The following is a 20,648-nucleotide window of genomic DNA, read 5'->3' on the forward strand; positions in this document are numbered from 1 at the left end:
ATCACTTTGATGTTAAACCTGTGAATACTCCTTATGATTCTAACATACAATTAGTGAAAAATAAAGGAGATGGTGTGGCTCAGTCTAAGTATGCTCAAATTATTGGGAGTTTGATGCATTTGATGAATTATACTCGACTTGATATAGCTTATACTATATGTAGACCGAGCAGATATACACAAAATCCCAATGATGATCACTGGACTGCTTTGAGCAGATTAATGAAATATTTGAGAGGAATCATGAACTATGGTATTTTATATAGTGGATTTCCCGCTGTATTAGAAGGATACAGTGATGCTAATTGGATTTCAGACTCAGATGAGACAAAATCCACTAGTGGATATGTGTTTACCCTTGGTGGAGGTGCTATAACTTGGAAGTCAGCCAAACAAACAATAATTGTTAAATCCACCATGGAGTTAGAATTTGTGGCTCTAGAATTGGCTGGCAATGAGGCTGAGTGGTTAAGGAACCTCTTAGCGGATATTCCTTTGGGAATGAAACCAACACCTTCTGTGTCTATGCACTGTGATTGCCAAGCGGCAATAGCCATTGCAAAGAATAAAACTTTCAATGGTAAAAATAGACACATCCGATTGAGACATGATGTAGTAAAGCAGCTGCTTAAAGATGGAATTATATCCATCGATTTTGTAAAGTCAGAAATGAATTTGGCCAATCCTCTGACTAAACCTATGGGAAGAAAATTAATTTATGACACAACGATGGGAATGGGACTTAAGCCAATTGAGGAAAAGCAACAGTGATGGTAACCCAACCTATGTGATTGGCGATCCCATGAATTAGGTTCATATGGGTAATAACAAGTCACTTGTTGTTCTAGTGATGCACTATTAAAAATATTGTCCATCCTAAGATGAGAATGGTGCAAAATTGCAAGGAAAAAAGAAGTTGAACTAAGCTCTTAATGAAATTCCATAGCTATTATTGGTGGTGTATTAAGCTGCAGAATACACTTGATGGAATCACCTATATAGGTGTGGAGTGGGGCCGCTCCTATGAGAATTTTTGGCGAAAATCTCTAAAACACTTATGAATAAACCAAGCACACGCATGGCCTATTAGCGCAAAACCGCGTTGAACAACAAAGTTTGTGGAAGTGCAATGTGATTGATGAAAATTATAATTCACAAAAGAAATTTTTTGGTTCATAGAAGTTTCAAACTTCACCAATAATTTCGTGAATTATATTTCATTTTTTCTAGGGCTGGTTCATAGCCTAATAAGCACCAGGTTAGATGCATTACACTCCAATAACCCAACATCATATTAATTTTATTTTCAAAATCTTTTGAAATATGTGGGGATTGTTGGATATTTCAATAATATTTTGAAATATTAACAATAATAACTTCGATAATAGTTATGATCGCATTGAAGACCATTATTATTTTAAACGGTCACATAACGGTTTCTTAACGGTCATATAACGGCTTTCCAATCGTTTTATAACGTTTAATATATTTCTCAAATAAATCCTTCATTATTTTACAACAGCTCTTTTAACGGTTCTATTTTTTATGAATATAAAATCTCACAAGACAATCTTAAAAAAATACACACCGAATGAAATAGAGAATATTCTTTCTTTGTGAAATCTTTCCTTTCCTTTTTTCTTACTGGGTTATACACGTTACGTTGTTTGTTCCTTCTAATATTCAGTGCGAAATAGAGAAGAAGGTCCATTGTATCTTGGGAGGATAGCCGTCGAAGCCTATCGCACCGAGTTTCGCACTCCGAGGGGCGGAATTATCCTTAAGGACAGTGCTTACGTTTGCACGCCTCAGACAAATTTATTTGTTCTTATCAGCCTTTTTCCTACACCCTAGTTCATTTCCAATCCGAGGAGGACATTGGGAACTTTTCTTTTTCAGTAACTTCATATGCTTTTGGATTTTAAAGGGTCGATGTGGATTCTCGATTATAGTGATTAGAGAAGCGTGTGGTGCATTCTTGATGGGAGTATGTGCTGATAGCAAAATAGTGGGGTACATGTCACCAACAACCCAAATGGTATTTTGAGTCACATGCATTGAACTTAGAACTAAAATCCTAGCTAGGGTTAAATATATTATCCATGTTGCGACTAAGTGTAAGAGTATGAAATTGAATTATCGCGCACTTATTGGTGTGGAGATTTATATTATATTTATAGCATGTACTTGAATAGGAATATTACAATTGAAAAGAGTTTTCAAAAAGATAAGAATCTATACTATTAGCACATGTTGTGGAAAATTTGCTTTATTAGTAGAATTGACACAAATTGTGGAAAATTAACTCTATCACTAAGATTAACACATTTTTTGAAAGATTGCTTTATTATGGGAGATTTGCTCTGTCCCTATGCTAGTCATGAGTGCTATAACTTCACCAATGTAGTAGTCCTTCCCATATTACAAGGAAAATAGAGGATTCAATGTCTTCAATATAAAATTGTTTGCACAAAAAAAATAACCCAACTCTTTTATATCGACAAAACACTTGGTTTAATTGGTTGAGAGAGTTTGATGGATCATGATCGACATGGTTATCAATAACTTGTACAATGTAGTTATTGACTAGTTTATCAATGACTATAGTGTACAACTTTTGATGGCAATTTAATACTACTATTGATGAGTGTCGGAGTGTAGTTGATCAAGAAAGACTGATCGGTGAGAGTGTTTCAAGTTACTACATAATTGACCATCGCAAGAATCGATGTCTACGAAGAAAATTCGTCGATGGTAACAAGCAAAGACTTAGCCATTCTAAATTTGGCTAAGTGTTGGAAGCAAGAGAAGAACATTAGGACATATGAGATTGGCAAGGATACAAAGTTGCAGTCGAGTGACCCGATGGCCTTGAAAGTTGCAACTGTTTATAGATGACATTGGCGGGTGGATAAAGTGGTTGGAATAACGAAAGTGCAGTTATAACCGTACTTAGAATAATAACTGCTAGCGAATGGTTATAATCAATGGATTATAGGTATGGATGTGGGTAATTATGTAGATGATCTATCATCAAAAATACAAAATCCCGATATACTTTAATCAATTTGTTTATGTTACCATCCTTTTAGTTTCATCATTTACAACTGTTTACCTTTGAATTTGCTGATCATTTTTGTTGCAACACCGATTGAACTCCTATCTGGAATCACAGTTGAATTCATCTCACAAAAAAACTAAGAATTAACTTTTCGGTGAAAGATTTTTTACTAATGCCCATCTTTTGTAAACAGAAATTAACATTTAAAGAATCATTAACCTAGTACTTTAATGTGTTTCTCAACAGGATCACACGCTCTGGAGACCTGAAAATCAATGCAACATGGTTTATATATGTGTGGCATATAAGACCTAAAAGATTTTCTATTAAGGCTAACATTATTTTTGCTGGAGGAAATTATCATAAGTCATCTCCCATTACAAATCTGTATTTTTTATCTATTCAAAGACTGCCTTTTTTTTTTCCTCTCATTATTGCATTGATCAAGTCGTCATATACCATACGTGGTACTCGCCAATTGTATTCTGTCAAAGTCCCTCTAAAACACATCTTGGATATAAAATAATGTGGAAAGTGTCACATCGAATTTAGATTGAATTGTTATTCTGATTCTTTTATTATCCCTATAGCGTCTGTCCTTGTTCTTTTGGGGGGAATCCAATGAACTTAATTTCAAAACATTTGTGCAGGGAACCTGGAGACACAGAGAGAGAGAGAGAGAGAGAGAGATCCTCTTTTATCTATAGAGTTACCAAGGACACTTCTCATTCTGCAGATGATCTGGTGCACGAAGATAAAATTGTCGTGCATTTAATTTCTGCATATTGGTAGGTTTTGTCTACATCGCACGTAGAATGCTCCAGACTATATACCATTCATCCTTGGAGACTATATCTGGAAGCTCAGAGTCATGTATCTAGATTTGAAAATTCACTCACGCCTAGAATGAGTCACTTATCTATACTAACCATCTACTATAATTTGTCGCAATTTATCTGTTATGCCAAATTTCAATATACGTATCTCAGCATAATAAATCTCTTGTTTGCCATAATAAAAAATGTGTAGAACAGTTGAGAAGCACTACTTTCCGCCTTTTGTATGGAAGTATCAAAGATATGACAGTGACCATTTCAAATCGTTTGGATATAGCAGGTCCACTGAAAAACGTTGCCAATAACAATAATGGTGTGATTGATGCTGCTAAATGATTTCAGTAGGCAGGCCGCCCATGGGCTGTGAAAGTTGGAGCCTCTCAACCCTGCAGGGCATTAAAATGGTCAACTATCAACGACATCAAAGACAATCATATATGCCATTGACCTCTGTACAGTCATTAGTATAATCTCAAGAAACGAACATGCATGGGGAGGGAATGAATGTACCCCATATCATGTCTTAAACCCATATAAGGGAGAATTATCTCATCATGAAATCAAGCTTTAAAGAGAAATCGAACCCTAAACTTTAACAAATCATTAGCTCCCGGGAAGACATCTCTGACTCCTCCTCAATGGAACCACTCAGCAAAATGATTGTGCACGCTCCTCCGTTGCCGATATATTTAGATAAGGCAAGAACAAGGACCCATATGAGCTCTATGAATTTTCTCCAGCCGATTCATGGAACCTAATACTGTCTCTTCATTCGATGACGCCTACCCATCGTTTTCCATCTTGCACAAGCCGAAAGGTTGACGCTACCAAGCAATATTGCTCTTTCTTTAGGGGTTAGGGTTAGGGTTCATGAACCTTTCTTGTTTCTTTTTTTTTTGTTTAGAGTCTCTATTTAGCACGGTTTTTATTCTCACATAGTTTTGTCAGATGGTTCTTTGAACCAACCCTAGGCCGGCTATGGCCGATTCCTTATCGGATTACAGAACTTGTCAATGGAGCAATCGACGAGACATGTAGGTTAAATGATATTGCTGTGAAATTTGTCCTTTGTCCATTGGTGCAGACATCATTATACATTGACTGTGGCGGATAAAGTGAGCGTTGGCATCTTTCATTCTATGATTGATTAGACCTCAGATTGAAATGATCACTAGATGGAATGAGATAACTTAAAAGATGTAGTGTGCCTGTGCATCATCCTGTGCATCATCAACCATGAATAATGAAGCACTGGACGGTTCGTCCTTTACCATCTATGCAATACCTAATGGAATGATTTTAATATTTGCATCTTGACCTGACGGAACCCATATGTTTATCATTACGTCTATTTCTCAATTTTAAACTTATGAAGTGGGCCGACACTCGTAGTTGAATTGCCATATTAGCCACGAATTTTATATGTTATATTTTCACTATGTCACGTTTTTATATGTCCTTTGTCCATTGGTGCAGACATGAAGATACATTGATTGTGGGGGATAAAGTGAGCGTTGGCATCTTTCATTTTATGATAGATTGGACCTTAGATTAAAAAGATCACTAGATGGAATGGGATGACTTGAAGATGTATTGTGTGTGCATCATCATGTGCATCATCAACTGTGATTAACGAAGCATCGGACGGTCCGTCCTTTTACCACCTATACAATACCTATGGAATGATTTTAATATTTGCATCTCAACCCGATGGAACCCATATGTTTATCATTACGTCTATTTCTCGATTTTAAACTCATGGAATGGGCCACCAATAATAGTTGAATTGCCATATTAGCCACGGATTTTATACGTTATACTTTCACTATGTCAACTAAATCGTCGCTCGGTCGGTTGGTTTCTGTTCGTTGAGTCTCTCACATTTTTCTTGTGTTTAACATTTGTCTCAGAATGAGGAAAAATGTCTAAAAGATGGAATTAGTAGTGGACTTCGACGACCCTTGGAGCCGGCGTAAAGGTAGTTAAGTGGTTGCATGAGGAGAAATGAAACGAATGATTGGAGACCTTTCAGTTTTAAGTTCATAATCACGGACGCCATGTCTAAACTAATTATTTAAATTCAATATGTTCATCCGTGGTATCTAATACTCAAATATGAATAAGTACCGCCCAAGTTTTTTTAATCTATTTCTAAAGTAACTCAATCTCAGTCTTAACCTACCAAATAAAAATAAAAATAAAAGAAAAAATAAACTAAATCTCAGCCTTAATAACAAGGGGTGGATCACTTAAAATTTGTTTTGTGTGTAATTTTTTTTAAGCATCTACATAATTCAGAAATTAATATATTTATTAATAGGAAAGCTAACTTGGGTTTCTTTTTCAATATTTTTGATGTGGCTCTATTAAAAACCTGTACTATTTGCCTAGTTCGTAGGGCACTGTCGGTAAAGCTGTTAAAGGCTCATTTTCCTAACGGGATAAGAATTATAAGCCCAAGTCGATTCGTCTTATTCGACGGCTTCTCCAATGAATGAAAAGGGGAGGGAGAAAAGAACTGGAGTAATCTCCATTCACAACGCTGATGTTGACAATCGGGCATGAGCAATATCATCTGAATCCAAAATGGTTGGATGCGCCCGGTACAATGCATGTTTTGTATCGACCTAATAAACTAATCCGGTGTATATAAATTTGCCACATAAAAAGATTGTGGCGGCTTTGATAATACTATTGTTGTAAACACTCTATTGGTCAAACACCTTATAAAAGTTGCTTTGAGAATAAATGCCGTATAAGAGCTACAAAACCCATTTATCTAGCTATGGTTGTTGCGGGCATAATGTACCGATCATGCTCCCGGTCTTTGGTGATTGGATAGGTAATTATAAGAATGTTCGATGACTTAAGATTGTCGGTCCAGTTAGTACTTAGACATAAACATAATACATCCAAGTTGAATTTGCTAATAATTTATTTGTGGAGTTATGGACTCCGTACCAATAGATACTAGCACTAATAGATTTGCCAAAATATGCGATAGATCAATTTTTTAACTCATATTTTTTTATGCACAAAAAAAAACTCATATTTAATAAGCTAACATATAATATAAATTGTTTTCTTAAACCACTAGAGTCTGCTCTAGTGACTACCCTTTCAACATAGAATGAGAAAGTAGGGGTTCGAATCCCCACATTCTCAAGAGGATTAGGGTGGGTACAATATAGTTTCAGGAGTGAGTTTCGACTCCCACGTCCTGCAAGGAGGTAGAGCAAAAGTTTAAGAGTAGGCGTTAAAGTAAGAATATAGTAGGACGGACAAAAAAAAAAGTTGTTTTCTTAATAAATGGGTTTTAAATGGTAATTACTAAAATAATGTGGGCATTAAATGAATTCATAACTTATTTAAACCCTACACACATTTAAGACTTTCTATTTACTTTCTCTCATTCTCAATGGATCTCGCATTGGCTCACTTTGCACTCTCATCACAATTTGGATATGAATTTTCCTAAATTTAATTAAATATAAAAGTATTTTAGCCCTATGGATTGGTTATGGCTTTCAAAATAGGTCACATACCCACATTTTAATCCAACATAATGGAAAATGAAAATGGGTCATGTTGGTTAGCTTAAAATTAAGATATGGGTCATAAATGGGTTTTAAATTATGGTTAATACCTTGAAAAACCCTAAACTGGTACATCTGTAATAAATTTACCATAAAATAATTTTTTGAAAACCAAAAATCCCAAACATGTACCTTTTTGACAAATTTATCATAAATTAATATATTTGCGACAAATTTACCTTATGTCAATTTTCGTTAAATTTTACTGTTAAATTATTAATTTGAATGACACGTGACAATTGATTGGTATACCAATTTAGGATTTTACTCTTCATTTGTTACGATTATATAATTTCTGTGGCTTTTTGTGATATTAATCCAATTAACAGATGATATATTTGTCACAAATATATCAATTTGAGGTTTTGGAGATTGAACAAATTAGTTTAAGGTAAATTTGTTATGGGTATACCGGTTTGAGATTTTTTTATGGTCGGTTAGGGTAAATTTGTCACATATTCACTAGTTTAGGGCTTTTTATAATAAATAAATTAATTAATTTAGAGTAAATTTATCATATGTGTACCAGTTTGAGGTTTTTCAAAGTATTAACCCTTTAAATTAAGAAGCCCACAGTAATTTGGTTTTAAAATGAACCCATTTAACCATAGTAGAGGTGGCTCTCCCCCTCCCTCCCTCCTTTCTTCGTTGCAAATTGCGCTCTCTACCTCATCTCGGCAGTGATCTCCGCCTTCGATTCTAGAATTGTCTCCACGGGTCGTCGTTGTCCCCCATTCCTCATCGTCACCTCAACGAACTGCCTCATCGAAATCACATCCATGCGTTAATTTAGGGTTTCTGAGAGTTTGCTAGCAATTTCCTTCTCCCTAGTCTAGTTGCTTGGCGTTCTGGATCGAAATTGCCTGGAGTCACCATTGGTCAGTTTGACAATGGCAATCCTTGTCAAGGACGATGTCAATCTTTGTTTGGGGGGTTAAGGGTGGTCGAAGGACAAGCTGCGGTTGGCTTCGATATCTCTCGTGGAGTCATCAAGCTGCACAATCTCGATGCCAGTGGTGATGGTGGCGGTTGGTCGAGGATGTGCCCAAGGGAGTCGAAGAAGGAGAGTAGGCAGCTAGGGCAAAAGAAAAGGTGACAGTGGCAACGAGGGCACCGGTGCTTTGGCGGCGGTGCTCCAGTTGAATGATTTCTTGTCTTTGCATTCATGCTCCTTTGCTTGTGCCTTCTTCTCGCAATGAGGCATTTCCATGTCGAATGAGCAACAACATGCTCGAGGACAAAGTGGAGCATTCGAGAGACATGGAGTGGCATGACAGTGACAAGTTCGAGGCCTAGAAGAGGAGGGTGGAGGCAATGCGAGAAAATATTGGTTGAGTTTAACACTTCATGCAAGCCATACGTGAAACCACTTAGTATTGGACACGTGTCGTGTAGATCCACACGGAAAAATATTCAAAATTTACCGTAGCTTTGCAGATCCTCTCTCTCCTTTGTCTCTCTTTGTTGATCTAGGCCCACATTCAAAATTTTTAAGGGAAAAAACCATAAAAAAAAAATCCAAAACTTTGCCTAAAGTGACATTTATCCCACTTTTTTTTTTTTTTTTTCGTGACATGAAACTCCGAAATTTGCCAATCATGACACATTTACCCTAAATTATAGGGCATTTTGGTCTTTTTACTTTTTTCTTTTCTTTTTTTCTTCTTCTTCTCTCTTCCCTTCGCCATGGTGGCGTCCGACGAGGGCTACCCTGGCCTAACGCCAGCTTCCCTCCGCCATGGCCAGTGGAGGGAAGAGAGAAGAAGAATAAGAAAAAAAAAGGAAAAACGTAAAATAAAATAAAAAAGACAAAAATGCCTTTGATGAGGTAAATGTGTTACGCCAGCAAAGTTAAGGATTTTTCATGTCATTAAAATAAAAAAAATTGAGGTAAATTTGTCACTTTGGCCAAAATTTGGGGTTTTTGATGGTATTTTCCCAATTTATAATAAACCTCTCTCTCCATTGAAATCACTCTGTTTCGTTACAAAAGAAAAAAAAAAATCCCTCCGTTGGCATGAAGGGTTAAAAGTCACTCCATTCCTGCTTGTGTTTTTTCCCTCACCCTTCACGACCTCCGCTCTATTCTCACTCTCTTTCCTTCGTGAAGCGCCTTTCCGCTCGTGGACCACAATGCTAACGCCTCCGCCTTCACCAATGCCTCCCCGAGCCCCGCCGTCGCGTTTTTCCCTCACTCCTCGTGACCTCTACTCTGCTCTCTCTCCTTCCTCCGCGAAGCGCCCCTCTGCTCATGAACACCAATGCCTTCGCCTTCACCGTTTCCTCCCCGAGCTCCACTATCGTCTTTTTTCCTCTCTCTCCCCCCCTCTCCACAAAGGCGCCATGCTCATGAGCCATGATGACAATGACATCGCCACCTTCGACTCCATGATTGCCTATCAAAGCCCCATTGGTGGCTCCTATTTGTCCCCTACTACGTCCGAAGGTTTCTACAAATTTACTCTGGTCGGCGTAGAATTCGCATTGCATCAATATGGCCAACACTTTCTAAAGTAACATAATAACGTTTCGATTTAGAACTTAACATTAGGAAAATTTTCTTTTTTCATCTCCATATGAATTGAAGAAAATTGGCCCAAAAAAGAATAATAACTATTGATTTTTTCCCCTTGTATGTCAAAGTCGAGCTCGCCAAGAATTGAGGGCAATGTGGAAAAGCTTGAGAGAAGATATGGAGTAGCCTTGGAAACAAGAAGTGGGTCTTGGAAAACAACCTCAGTGAGCTCAAATATCACGAGATGTGAATCGAATCCCCCCTGATGAACTAAATCCAGAAAAGCATTCAAACAAGTGAGCGAGCTCTAAATCAAAGGTGCATTTGATTGGAACCAATTTCAACTGCAAAGTGCTATTTCTAGAATGCCATCATCCAGATAATGACCTCACCACAATTATCGAACTTGATTCGACGACAGACTCCAAATCCAACATGTTAATTTACATGCAGGTTCACTTCAAAATTTCTAAGTTTATATGCAACTCACCACTAGGACTCCGACATCAAATGCAAGCTCAGGCCTAAGAACTTGAAGTCCATATGCAAATTCATCATTCTGAACTCTCAAGCGTCATCTCTAACTCGTGAGAAGGAAATCTAAATAATGAGGGGGAAGAGGACGTGAAAATTTACCTTGCTCCCCCTCACCCAGCGACCTTTGAGGCGAGCCCTCACCAGATTCAGCGGGGGCTCGCCCAGTGATAATGAAGCAAGCCGCCTGGCCGCCTCAGTCCAATGATTGGCAAGGACCATCCGGTTGCCAGGGCCAAAGGAAGAAGGGGGAAGGGGGAAGGAGGAAGGAGGAGGGAGGGAAAAAGAGAGAGAGAGAAAATAGAAGGTAAAAAGATTAAAAATTTGATAAAATAATTCGAAAAAAATATTATTAATAAATTTGTTACCGACGCCGGCGGTTACATCAACATCGACTAGTTAATTTTGGACGGAATGACTGAACTGGTTTGATTGTAAAATATTTAGGATTCTATCGGCAAAAAAATAAGTTTCGAAATGAATTGACACAACTACAAAAAGATTACGGCTATTTTCGTAATTCTCGCAAGGCGATAGCATAGGAGGGGTTTTGGGAGGCAACAATAGGAACTTACCATAGTCACGGTGGGGCTCGAGGAGGTGGTGCTACTGTTGTTGTGGTTCATGAGCAAACTAGCACTTCACGAAGGGGGAAGGGGAAGAGAGAGAGAGAGAGAGAGAGAGCAACGAAGGTCGTGAAGAATGAGGGGAAAATGCAACAGCGAGGCTCAGGAAGGCGACAACAGAGGTGGAGGCATCAGTGACGTTGGCATTCACGAGCAATGGAAAGAGAGAGAAAGAGTAGAGTAGTGGTAAAGAAGAGTGAGGGGAAAACATAACAGTGGGGAAAACACAAATTGTTTCAAGAAACAAGAATCAACTTTTTTTTCTACTTCTTATTTTTGTTCCAAATCTATTCCTGGAAACAAAAACTTTACCAAACAAGTTTCCGTTCTTTTTTGTTCCTCAAAACAAAACAAAAAAAAAAACAGAAATTTTTATTCTAGGGAACATAAACAATTTTAAACAAACAAGGCCTAAGTATCCAACGCTGAGTGGTTCAATATTCTAGTGGCTAGGGGTGGAGCAAGAGGTAGATGGCATATTTGCTTTCTATTAGTTTTTATTGTTTTAAATTTGCTAAATGTTAAATTAGTATAAATAAAAAAATGTGAGTTATCTAGGTCATTTGGGTTAGGTATAACCCATCTAAATTGTTTAAAAATAAATTGATAAACATGAGGTCAATGGACGACTTTTGAGTTAAATACATTTATGACCAACTCAAACTTAATCCGACCCAAGGGTCGGGTTAGATATATACCGAGTATAATATCCGAGTATAATATGATTTGAGTATGAGTCACTATATTGAAAATAGATTAAAACATGTTAAATGGATCAATTTTCATCCAACTATTTTCGATCTGATTTGACTCGTACGTCTGAAGGTGTAGTGCTAACCCCCAATTGCTGAACCCTGTTGAGAAAATTGCTGTAAAACTAGAACTCGTACTTTTTCACACGTCACTAGACCATCCAAGAATTCTAGGAAGGAAGAGCTGAAAAAACCTTTGGGAAGGAAAGAAAAAAAAATCCAAACTTCGCCACATTTTCTCAAATCCAGGACTACATCACTCTTCTTAGCTCCCCTAACACAGACATAAGAACTCCGAAGAAGGAAGACAGGATAATTCATTCTAATCAACCATATCGCCCGATAGGCGGAAACATCGGCCAAAGTCCCACAACAAATAAGCGCATCGGCTCAAGTCCAATGACAGTGCCCTGATTCAGAATTTGCAATACTTAAAAGCCATTGCCCGGACAGTACAACCAACCACTTGGTTCGAACAGCATTCCGAAAGCATGTTAGATACAGATCCAGGTCCAAACGATAAGAACGAGCATCTGTACAAAGTGGAGATAGGGAAAACGAAGCAGAGCCTACAATCAAACCATCATGGATGAAGGATTGACTGTCGAGCCTGGGAATTTAGATTATAAATCAGGGCAAATCGGTTGAAGTAGATTCTTCTTTTTGATAAATCAAAATCCCTTCCCAAACTGTAAAAGATTCTTCCAAGCATACAGCTTTCTCTGGATGTAAGTGATGACCAGGTACATTACACAAATACAGCAGAGTTTGAGCTCATGTTCAGTGGGGCTATTCTAATTGTAACTGGGCCAGCACTACCTTAAGCTTGAATAATCATATATCCACCAACCAAACTTTTCCAATTCCAACATTACGAGCAGAATCAATGCCAAGACTATGAACCAGATATGGGGGCAGAAGCTGCTCTAACGCACTCATCTAAGATGCAGCATGGACTATAAAAAGAAATATACTTCCTAACACTTTCTTAGACACCACAATTGAAGCAATGGACACTGCATAAGGTATTCTGATACTTCCTATCAATAACAATGACAAAGTTAGCCTGACCATGACAAAATCACCAAAAGGCAGACTTATCATCCTCCTTGAACCCATTTATAGTTCATCTCAGAAAAACAGCTATCACAAAGTTCTGTCATTTATATTTACAATTATGAAGGCCTGCAGATGGTGTGGGTCCCTTGAAATTCAAGTTAGCATCATCTAACCACTTGCTACATACTATTCAGTTGTTCAAACTCTCCCCATTTCCATAATTCACGCTGCAAGAGCTTCCTCAAATCCCCATGCTGTCCGGCCAACTTTAGGTCGACTAGCTGCTTTATGAATATTTCCGATGCACTCCTAAAATCTCAATGCCTAATTTCTGGAGGAACTTCTCCAATCTTACTCAAAATATTATATGCATTCCCCTCCTCAAAAGCTACACGCACTTCAGCCTAACATTCTCTTGTCAAGAAAAAATGTTTTGGGCCAATCGGAGGTAATCTCATGCCCAAGAAACTCCTTACTCAACAACTAAATCCCTGCCTCCATCATACCTTCTTGTGAGAAATGTGCCTCCAGAACTACAAAATTAACTCTTGATGGAGATCGCCCAAACACTTGGCAATGGAGATTAGCAAGAGCCACAAATAAAGGTAAAGAAAAGTAGCTTCCCATGACATCTATTGTAACAGCTGGTATGGTGTCGCCACGTGACGAAATAGATTCTCAACATCACTCACGTGAAGACCAATAGGGTTTTCAAAAAAGAGAGACTGTCAAAGGCATGAAAGTTGATGAAGCCCAAGTTGCATAAACTCTGACTATAGGGTAAACAATAAACTTGTAGCAGTCCATCATCAATCACACAAACGGGATGTGAGAAAAAATTAGCTGTGGTTTAATGCTCAGTACAAAATCATGCAAGAAACTATTGGAGTGCATTGTAACCAATAATAACAACCATCCTGCCATGCAAAGAAAATTTATGGACTTCAAACAATCTAGTCTTATAGAACAGGTTCATCAAGATTGCCAAACCCCTCATATGACATGAGCAAGGTACATAGTCTGGGATACCCTCACACTGGAAATTGTCACAATGACTGATTCCATTTGATCCCACCATGTCCCCATGCAAGTAAAAGACAAATCTGATGACACTAGCTTGTTTTGAACAGAAAAGTATACATTCTCCAACTATTAAACTATTGGAATCACACAAAATCACTTGGATAAAAATGCCAACAGATTCTTTCGTATTGCAAGGTTAATGAGTGGCACACTGAATTCTGATCCATCAGACAAACTTAGAGCATGCTGCCACAATCTAGTAATTATATTTTTGATGTAAAGGTATATCATTTCCTGAAACTATCCTTACATTAAAGACAAATCCGTGAACATAACTTATCATAAAATGCAGTCACGAGGACATAACCAGACTATGCTCCAAGACTACATTGAATCCAAACTAATGGAGGTAAACATGATGATGCAATCAATTATAGAGCATGACACGACCAGAGTCGCCTTAATCGACTATTAGCTCTGGCATGATTTTGGATTTGTTTTCCACATCAGCAGCAGCACATACAACAAGAACCTACCATACCCAAATTCTATAACTTCTTAGTATTAACTTAATCCACCATCCAGCACAACACATATCTTGAGAATTCAGGCAGCAACCACTTATTACAGCTTCAGGAAAAACATAGTCAGCACATGTCCCAGACGAGAGATCTCATCCAGCTGTGAACCCAAGCTATTTACATAACACTGCATCAAATAAGTACGTCATAATAGAGACCGACAGCGCCCTTTGCCGGTAGAGAAACATACCCAGCAATCCGGTAATGAAATCAGTAATCCGCGCGATACTCACTATAATCATCCCTTGCAGCCAAGTCACTCTCAACCCTGTCAGCGATCTTCTCTTCCTCGTAGTTCAACCCCTCTTCCAATGCCAGCCCACCCAGCGCTCCAGCAACCGCTCCCACAGCCAATCCTGCCCCTAGCCCCATCTTCCCACTTCTCTGTTTCTCATATGCCGTCGTGTAATCGACAGGTGCGGACGGGCCACTGCTAGGCCCGCCATAACCCGAGCCCCGATCATAGAACGGCCGCGGCGGAGGGGGCGGAGGCGCAGACGAGTAGTACCCCGGATAGTACCCAGAATAGGCATCCGAGTACGAGTACGAATAAGCAGGCGGCGACTGAGCCGGGCCCGGTGGCGGAGGGGCCGCCGCATAGGCCGGAACAGAATACTGTCTGTACTCACGTACCGTAGCAGGCGGCGGCGGGGGCATCGTCACGGCCCTCGCCACAGCGACCGGGGCCGGCGGCGGGGGCAGATTCGCGGAGCGCGAAGGGGCCGGAGGAGGGGGGGTCCCGTAGTAATACCCCGACGGCGGAGTCGGCGGAGGCGGGACGAGGTACTCGGGCTGCGGCGGCGGAGGCGGCGGGGGTGGGGCGGGGCGCTCGTGGAGGGCGAGCTTGATCCGGATCTTGCCGTGGGGGCGGCCGGAGGGGCGGAGGAGCTCGTAGGTGCGGATCCGGTCCCTGTCGTGGGGTCGGAGAGGTCGCGGAGGGGGAGGAGGAGGGAGCCGACGAGGGGCTTCGGGGTCTCGGAGGGCTTGGAGTGGAAGACCTCGAGGGTGAGGGCGGCGGAGTCCGGCAGCGGGAGGGCCGGGAAGGGGAGCGGGATCGAGAACTGCTCGTTCCAGACGGGGCGGGTCGAGCCGGCGTCGTCGGGCCGGGTGGCGAGGCGGCGGTCCGGGTCCACCCAGAAGATGGCGTACGGCTTGAGGTCGCCGCTCCGCCAGTTGACGTTCTTGAGGTGCTTGGCGCTCACGACGGTGAGGTCAAGCTCCAGGAGCTTCGCCGCCGCCGACGGCGGCGGGATGCGGGAGGACGCCATCGATCGGAGAGAGAGAGAGAGAGAGAGGGAATTGGAGAGTGCGGGGAGAAGACGATCGGACGCGGTGAGTCGAAAGTTTTCTCGACTTGGATATTTAGAGGGATTAATAATCAAGGAAAAATCTGACATTAGTGTGATTATAACAAAGTTACCTAACAAATTCCAAATCAATACGCCTGTTATCTTTCAATAGTTTTTCTCAATTTGACCATCAAATTTTGCATAAATTTTTAGTTACGATTAATTGAATAAGTCATGTCAATCAAGTTAGAAAGAGTTTGATATGGAGAAATTTTCCATCAATTTTGAATTTATCACCTAACATGGAGGTCATAAGAAAAGGCCAAAAATGTCATATAGAGATAATTCTCAAATACAAAAACTACACACGGACATTTCAAATCATATTGTTGTTGGCTATACAATAAAGTCGGATTTAATAAACTTCATATGAAATCAGAGGAACATGATTACAAATTATGCATGAACTTGGTTATCTCGGGATTTTTAAACACGTATTTTGGGATGTGCAACTCTTGTAGATATGTGTAAAATGGGTATTGGTGTCATACGCTTCTTTCTGCCTTACTAGATAATTCTCGAATACAAAAATGTCTTATTGTTCTAAGGATGAGACTTCTCTATAATTTTGTTTGCGATTAAGATTGTTGCTATCCAAAACGACGTGAGATCGAAGGGTTTTTTATTTGTAGGCTACAACCATACTGAGTTACTTAAATTAAAAATAACTAAGACTCTTTGGTCCTTTTACTCTTGATACCCTTTTAAATATTTGGTGAAAATATAATAAAAGTTCACTTTAGATTCTTGAATTCATATACATATATGTCAATCTAAGTTCTTGAATTTTTAATTAGATCGATGTACCGTTAGATAATTTGACATACAACAATAAAAGATACCTTTTTACCAAAAAAAAAAAACAATAAAAGATACCAAAAGCACGAATTGATCAAAAGTTTGCTTACGACACGTTTCGAATCCGTGATGTTTATTGCAGGAGAAATGGTGGAACTGCAAATTACACATTAATATATGTTTTATAACCAAACCATACGCAAGCAAGCGCCTGTAGCTCAGTGGATAGAGCGTCTGTTTCCTAAGCAGAAAGTCGTAGGTTCGACCCCTACCTGGCGCGTCATTTCTCGTCAATTTTTTAATTTTTCTCTTTTTTTTTTTTTGTTTTCTTTTTAAATTTCATTTTCACTCTCTCGTCTTCTTCACGTATTGAGGAAATCTGCAGTGCAACAACATGAAACAGCTGCTTGAATCTTTCCATGCACAGGAAAATGTCCCTAATCGTGTTATTTGAGGGTTAAGCGCCAAGCAATGAACTTCTCGAATAGCATTCAGTCGATCGGATTCATCCAACTAAACAAATAATGATCTTAGCTCGTAAAATTTGTGAGTCTCAAAGCAATTACAGGAGCGTTTTTTGCTTTCGACTATCCTGTGATTTCGTGTGACCAAAGTAGCTCGAGTTTTCATCCAATAAATACAAAGCCAACGGGGTCGGAATCTTCCCCCCCAGCTCCCTCAAGCTGCGGCTCCGACGGGCACCCCCGCCTTAAGCCTGGACGACCCGTACAGCATCTCCTCGAACCGGATGATCTCATTCTTGGACCCGTAGGCGACTTGAGTCCGGTCATCCAGGTTAATGATCACCTTGTCCAGGACGGACTGCTTGCCGTCGCTGCTGAAACCTCCGGCCTTCTCGATCAAGAAGCCGAGCGGAGCCACTTCGAATAGCAGCCTCAGCTTCGCCTTGGCGGATGGCGACACTACGTTGGTGAAGACACCTTTCTCCTTCACGATGATCTGAGAAAACCAAAGGGGGAAAGAAAGATCAAATCCTTGAGCTTGCCCAGTTTTGGCGGCAATGAAACTGGATTGATTCACATTGCAGTGATCAAATCAGAGGATCAACCTGGTTGACATCTGGGACCATTCCTCCGGTGTATCTCAATGTGTATTTCTCTTTGACATAGTACTCGATTAGCTGCATTAAGCAAAACAAGGATGAGTAAGTCTGTTATTGACATCTGGAGTCTCGAGTCTCGACGACTGAAATCCGCATCAGCCCACGTCACGAACTGCCGATACAATATTCGTGCAGGGGGCGAAGAAAGGAACACAGAGCACTAACCTTGCCGTAATCGGGATTGTCGAATGTGGCTCTCAAGTTTCCAGGTGAGAACATCTTTCCTTCACCAATTTCAGTTGTGTCCTTCACATGTTGCCACTTTCCTGACAGAAATTACGCTCATTCAGGGGGGGACTTGAAATATAGGCGAACAAGTTAAATGAAATGCTCGCGAGTTCTAGAATTGTGATGACTGAAAACCTTCGTCGAGGAGAAGGAACTCATGGGTCCCGGGGCAGTCTTTGAGAGCGAGGACGTATGTTGTTCGGGGCCCGTAGATGCCCATGGCCGCAGCGACTTGATCTCTTCCAGTGACCCCAGTTAACTTGTCTCCAGGCCAGACCCCAAAGATGGTTCCCACGGTGAAGTTCGTGTCGACGATGCTGGAACCATCGAGGGGATCGAAGGCAACGCTGAACCCACCTGTTACAAATTCTCACACGCTCATAAAAAGGGTCTCAAATCAAACTGTATGGTCGGTAATTGTGACGAGTCAGATTGACAGACCTTGGACTGGGCCTCCCATGTCTTGGAGCTCAGGGACTTCTTCAGAGCAGGCATATTTGCAGAAGTGTGAGTATTGCAGGGCCTAATAGTGAAATTCACGATACCATTCTCAATTGCAGAAGCATTGGAATTTCAAGACTAAATGTCAAATTAATTAAGATTAGACTGCAACAACAGGTGAACTGATCCTAAGAGAGCAGAGTAGGTAGTATCATTGCATCAAACATTGAAATAATTACATATTCGCAGTTTTCTCGAAACAACTCCGTTTATCAGAGAAAGAGCTAGCTGCAAATTTTTGTCAAGTGGTATGGTTTTATTGCAGGGTATATGATCTCTTTCATCTACAGCCTTTCTAAACAGATCTCTACCGTAACAATTCAGGATTGCCCCTAGAACAGTTGGACAAAAGCATTAGCGAGAAACTCGAGCCATAGAGGAAAAGGTTTAGTCCTAACCTCAAAAAGGAGCTTGTCAGCAAGCATATCGACTGCAAGCTGCTCGTCCCCGAAGGAGTTGACGCAGGCCGTTCCTCCACAAGAAGCCGTCCTGACTTTGAAAGAAATAGTCCTGATCGCTTCACCCATGCACACCAGCAACCTGATCAGCCCTTTATCTGGAGTAGCCTTGTTCAGGAATTCTTCCTACGCATAATATATTCACATCACACACACATTGAAGTCAGTCACAACAATCCAACCTTGCTCAGTGAACTTCCCCAATTTCGTGAAAAGGATTAGTACTTACCAAGCTATCCCCTATCTCACATCTTGTCATGAGAGAAGAGTTCTTCGCCTTGGAGGCCTTGAGGGACGACCTCGGCGGCCCCACTCGCAGCGATTCACCGAACAGGGAGCTTGACTTCAGGCTCTGCCATTCATTATCGTACTTTCATACACCCTTTTGAGTTCATTCAATCAAGAAAACAAAGAGCAAGCAAGAATCATCGACAGCAAATCGTCGAACACGTTCATATGATGAAACATCAGATACCTTGGAGGTGAAAGATGGAGATAATGAAGGCGGAGACACGAGAGAAGTGGAATGCTTGGCGGGAAGGAAAGCCCCACGAGCGTAGCACGCGACGCCGGTCTCCATGTCTATGCTGGAGAGCCTTAGGCTTCAGGTCTTGGTTTGGAGGAAATGAAAGAAAAAAATCTGCAGAAGAAGAAGAGCTCTGCTTTTGGCTTGAGCTTTGGGAGAGCGGTTTACTCTCAGCTGGTTAACGTTGTCCTTCTTGGGACATGCAACTCCAAAGGAATGGGTGGGATTGAATCGCAGAAGATAAGCAGCTCACCGTCAGCTGCCACGTGGCATTCTCAGATTTTTTTATATATTATTCGTAATCTTCTTTTTGTGAAATGAAGGCGATATGGGAGGGGATGAAACATGAAATCAACCACCATCGCTCATTATTTATGCGGTCATGAACAGACGAGGAAGATATATCAAGCAAGCCGGACACTGCAACTGTGTAATTTCCCTTCCTTCTATAAGTCCTAATTTGTATCCTAGTGTTGGCAGGACGAGTCCTTTTTCCAAACATCCGATAAAATCGGAACGATGTGAATAACATAATGCGAATAACTATAAATAAACAAAAACGAAAACGTGCCCTCAAAAGAAAAGAACTGAAAGGGTATGTAATTGCAAAAATAACTTTCCCTATCTCTGGATGATATCGGGATCTCCAGCAAATTTCGAGTTTCATTTAACTCATTATTCAATTTGACTTTAAAAGGGCTTTTTAGGTTTCCTCTAGTATTGATCTGCCTAATGCTTCCAGGCCAACAATAATGAGTGATATGGGCAATTGGCTCTTGCATAATTTACCTGGATGTCTCCTTGCTTTGATAGCTCCAGCCAATATCTTCTTACATGAAGAGCCAGGGTGAAGGTTCTTAACTTCTAGGACAGAGTCCATTGAGGTTGCGGCCACGATTTAGCGACTGTTAAATCTCGGATTAAGTGCTGAGTTTATTAGAAGCAACAGCGGACAGATTATATGTCAGACTCACTCAATAATTCGAACCTAATTAAGCCCGTTAATTAAGGCTTAATACTATTATTAGCTCATTAGTACTGGAGAGTTCTGATAAAAGTTTACTGGTCCTCTTTCACCCTGAA

The 20,648-nt window shown here is 40.3% G+C and overlaps 2 protein-coding genes and 1 non-coding gene across 3 annotated transcripts; 1 reads left to right on the forward strand and 2 right to left on the reverse strand.

Annotated features, from left to right (window-relative positions):
• Positions 1–14,792: 14,792 nt before the first annotated feature.
• LOC104421114 (formin-like protein 20) lies at positions 14,793–15,850 on the reverse strand. Its single transcript, XM_039303677.1, has 2 exons — positions 15,581–15,850; positions 14,793–15,470 (listed from the first exon to the last, which is right to left on the reverse strand). The coding sequence occupies exons 1-2, from the start codon at positions 15,848–15,850 to the stop codon at positions 14,793–14,795; spliced, it is 948 nt and encodes a 315-aa protein (XP_039159611.1).
• Positions 15,851–16,936: 1,086 nt separating this feature from the next.
• On the forward strand, positions 16,937–17,009 carry TRNAR-CCU. Its single transcript has one exon. It is a non-coding gene; the product is annotated as a tRNA-Arg (tRNA).
• Positions 17,010–17,209: 200 nt separating this feature from the next.
• On the reverse strand, positions 17,210–19,772 carry LOC104421115 (sedoheptulose-1,7-bisphosphatase, chloroplastic). The gene is made up of 8 exons (XM_010032957.3): positions 19,515–19,772; positions 19,269–19,391; positions 18,980–19,165; positions 18,522–18,603; positions 18,216–18,437; positions 18,018–18,118; positions 17,799–17,870; positions 17,210–17,689 (listed from the first exon to the last, which is right to left on the reverse strand). The coding sequence occupies exons 1-8, from the start codon at positions 19,617–19,619 to the stop codon at positions 17,408–17,410; spliced, it is 1,173 nt and encodes a 390-aa protein (XP_010031259.2). The 5' UTR covers positions 19,620–19,772; the 3' UTR covers positions 17,210–17,407.
• Positions 19,773–20,648: the final 876 nt, after the last annotated feature.

This window comes from Eucalyptus grandis, chromosome 10 (genome assembly GCF_016545825.1).
Source record: "Eucalyptus grandis isolate ANBG69807.140 chromosome 10, ASM1654582v1, whole genome shotgun sequence".
NCBI classification, from domain to species: Eukaryota; Viridiplantae; Streptophyta; class Magnoliopsida; order Myrtales; family Myrtaceae; genus Eucalyptus; species Eucalyptus grandis.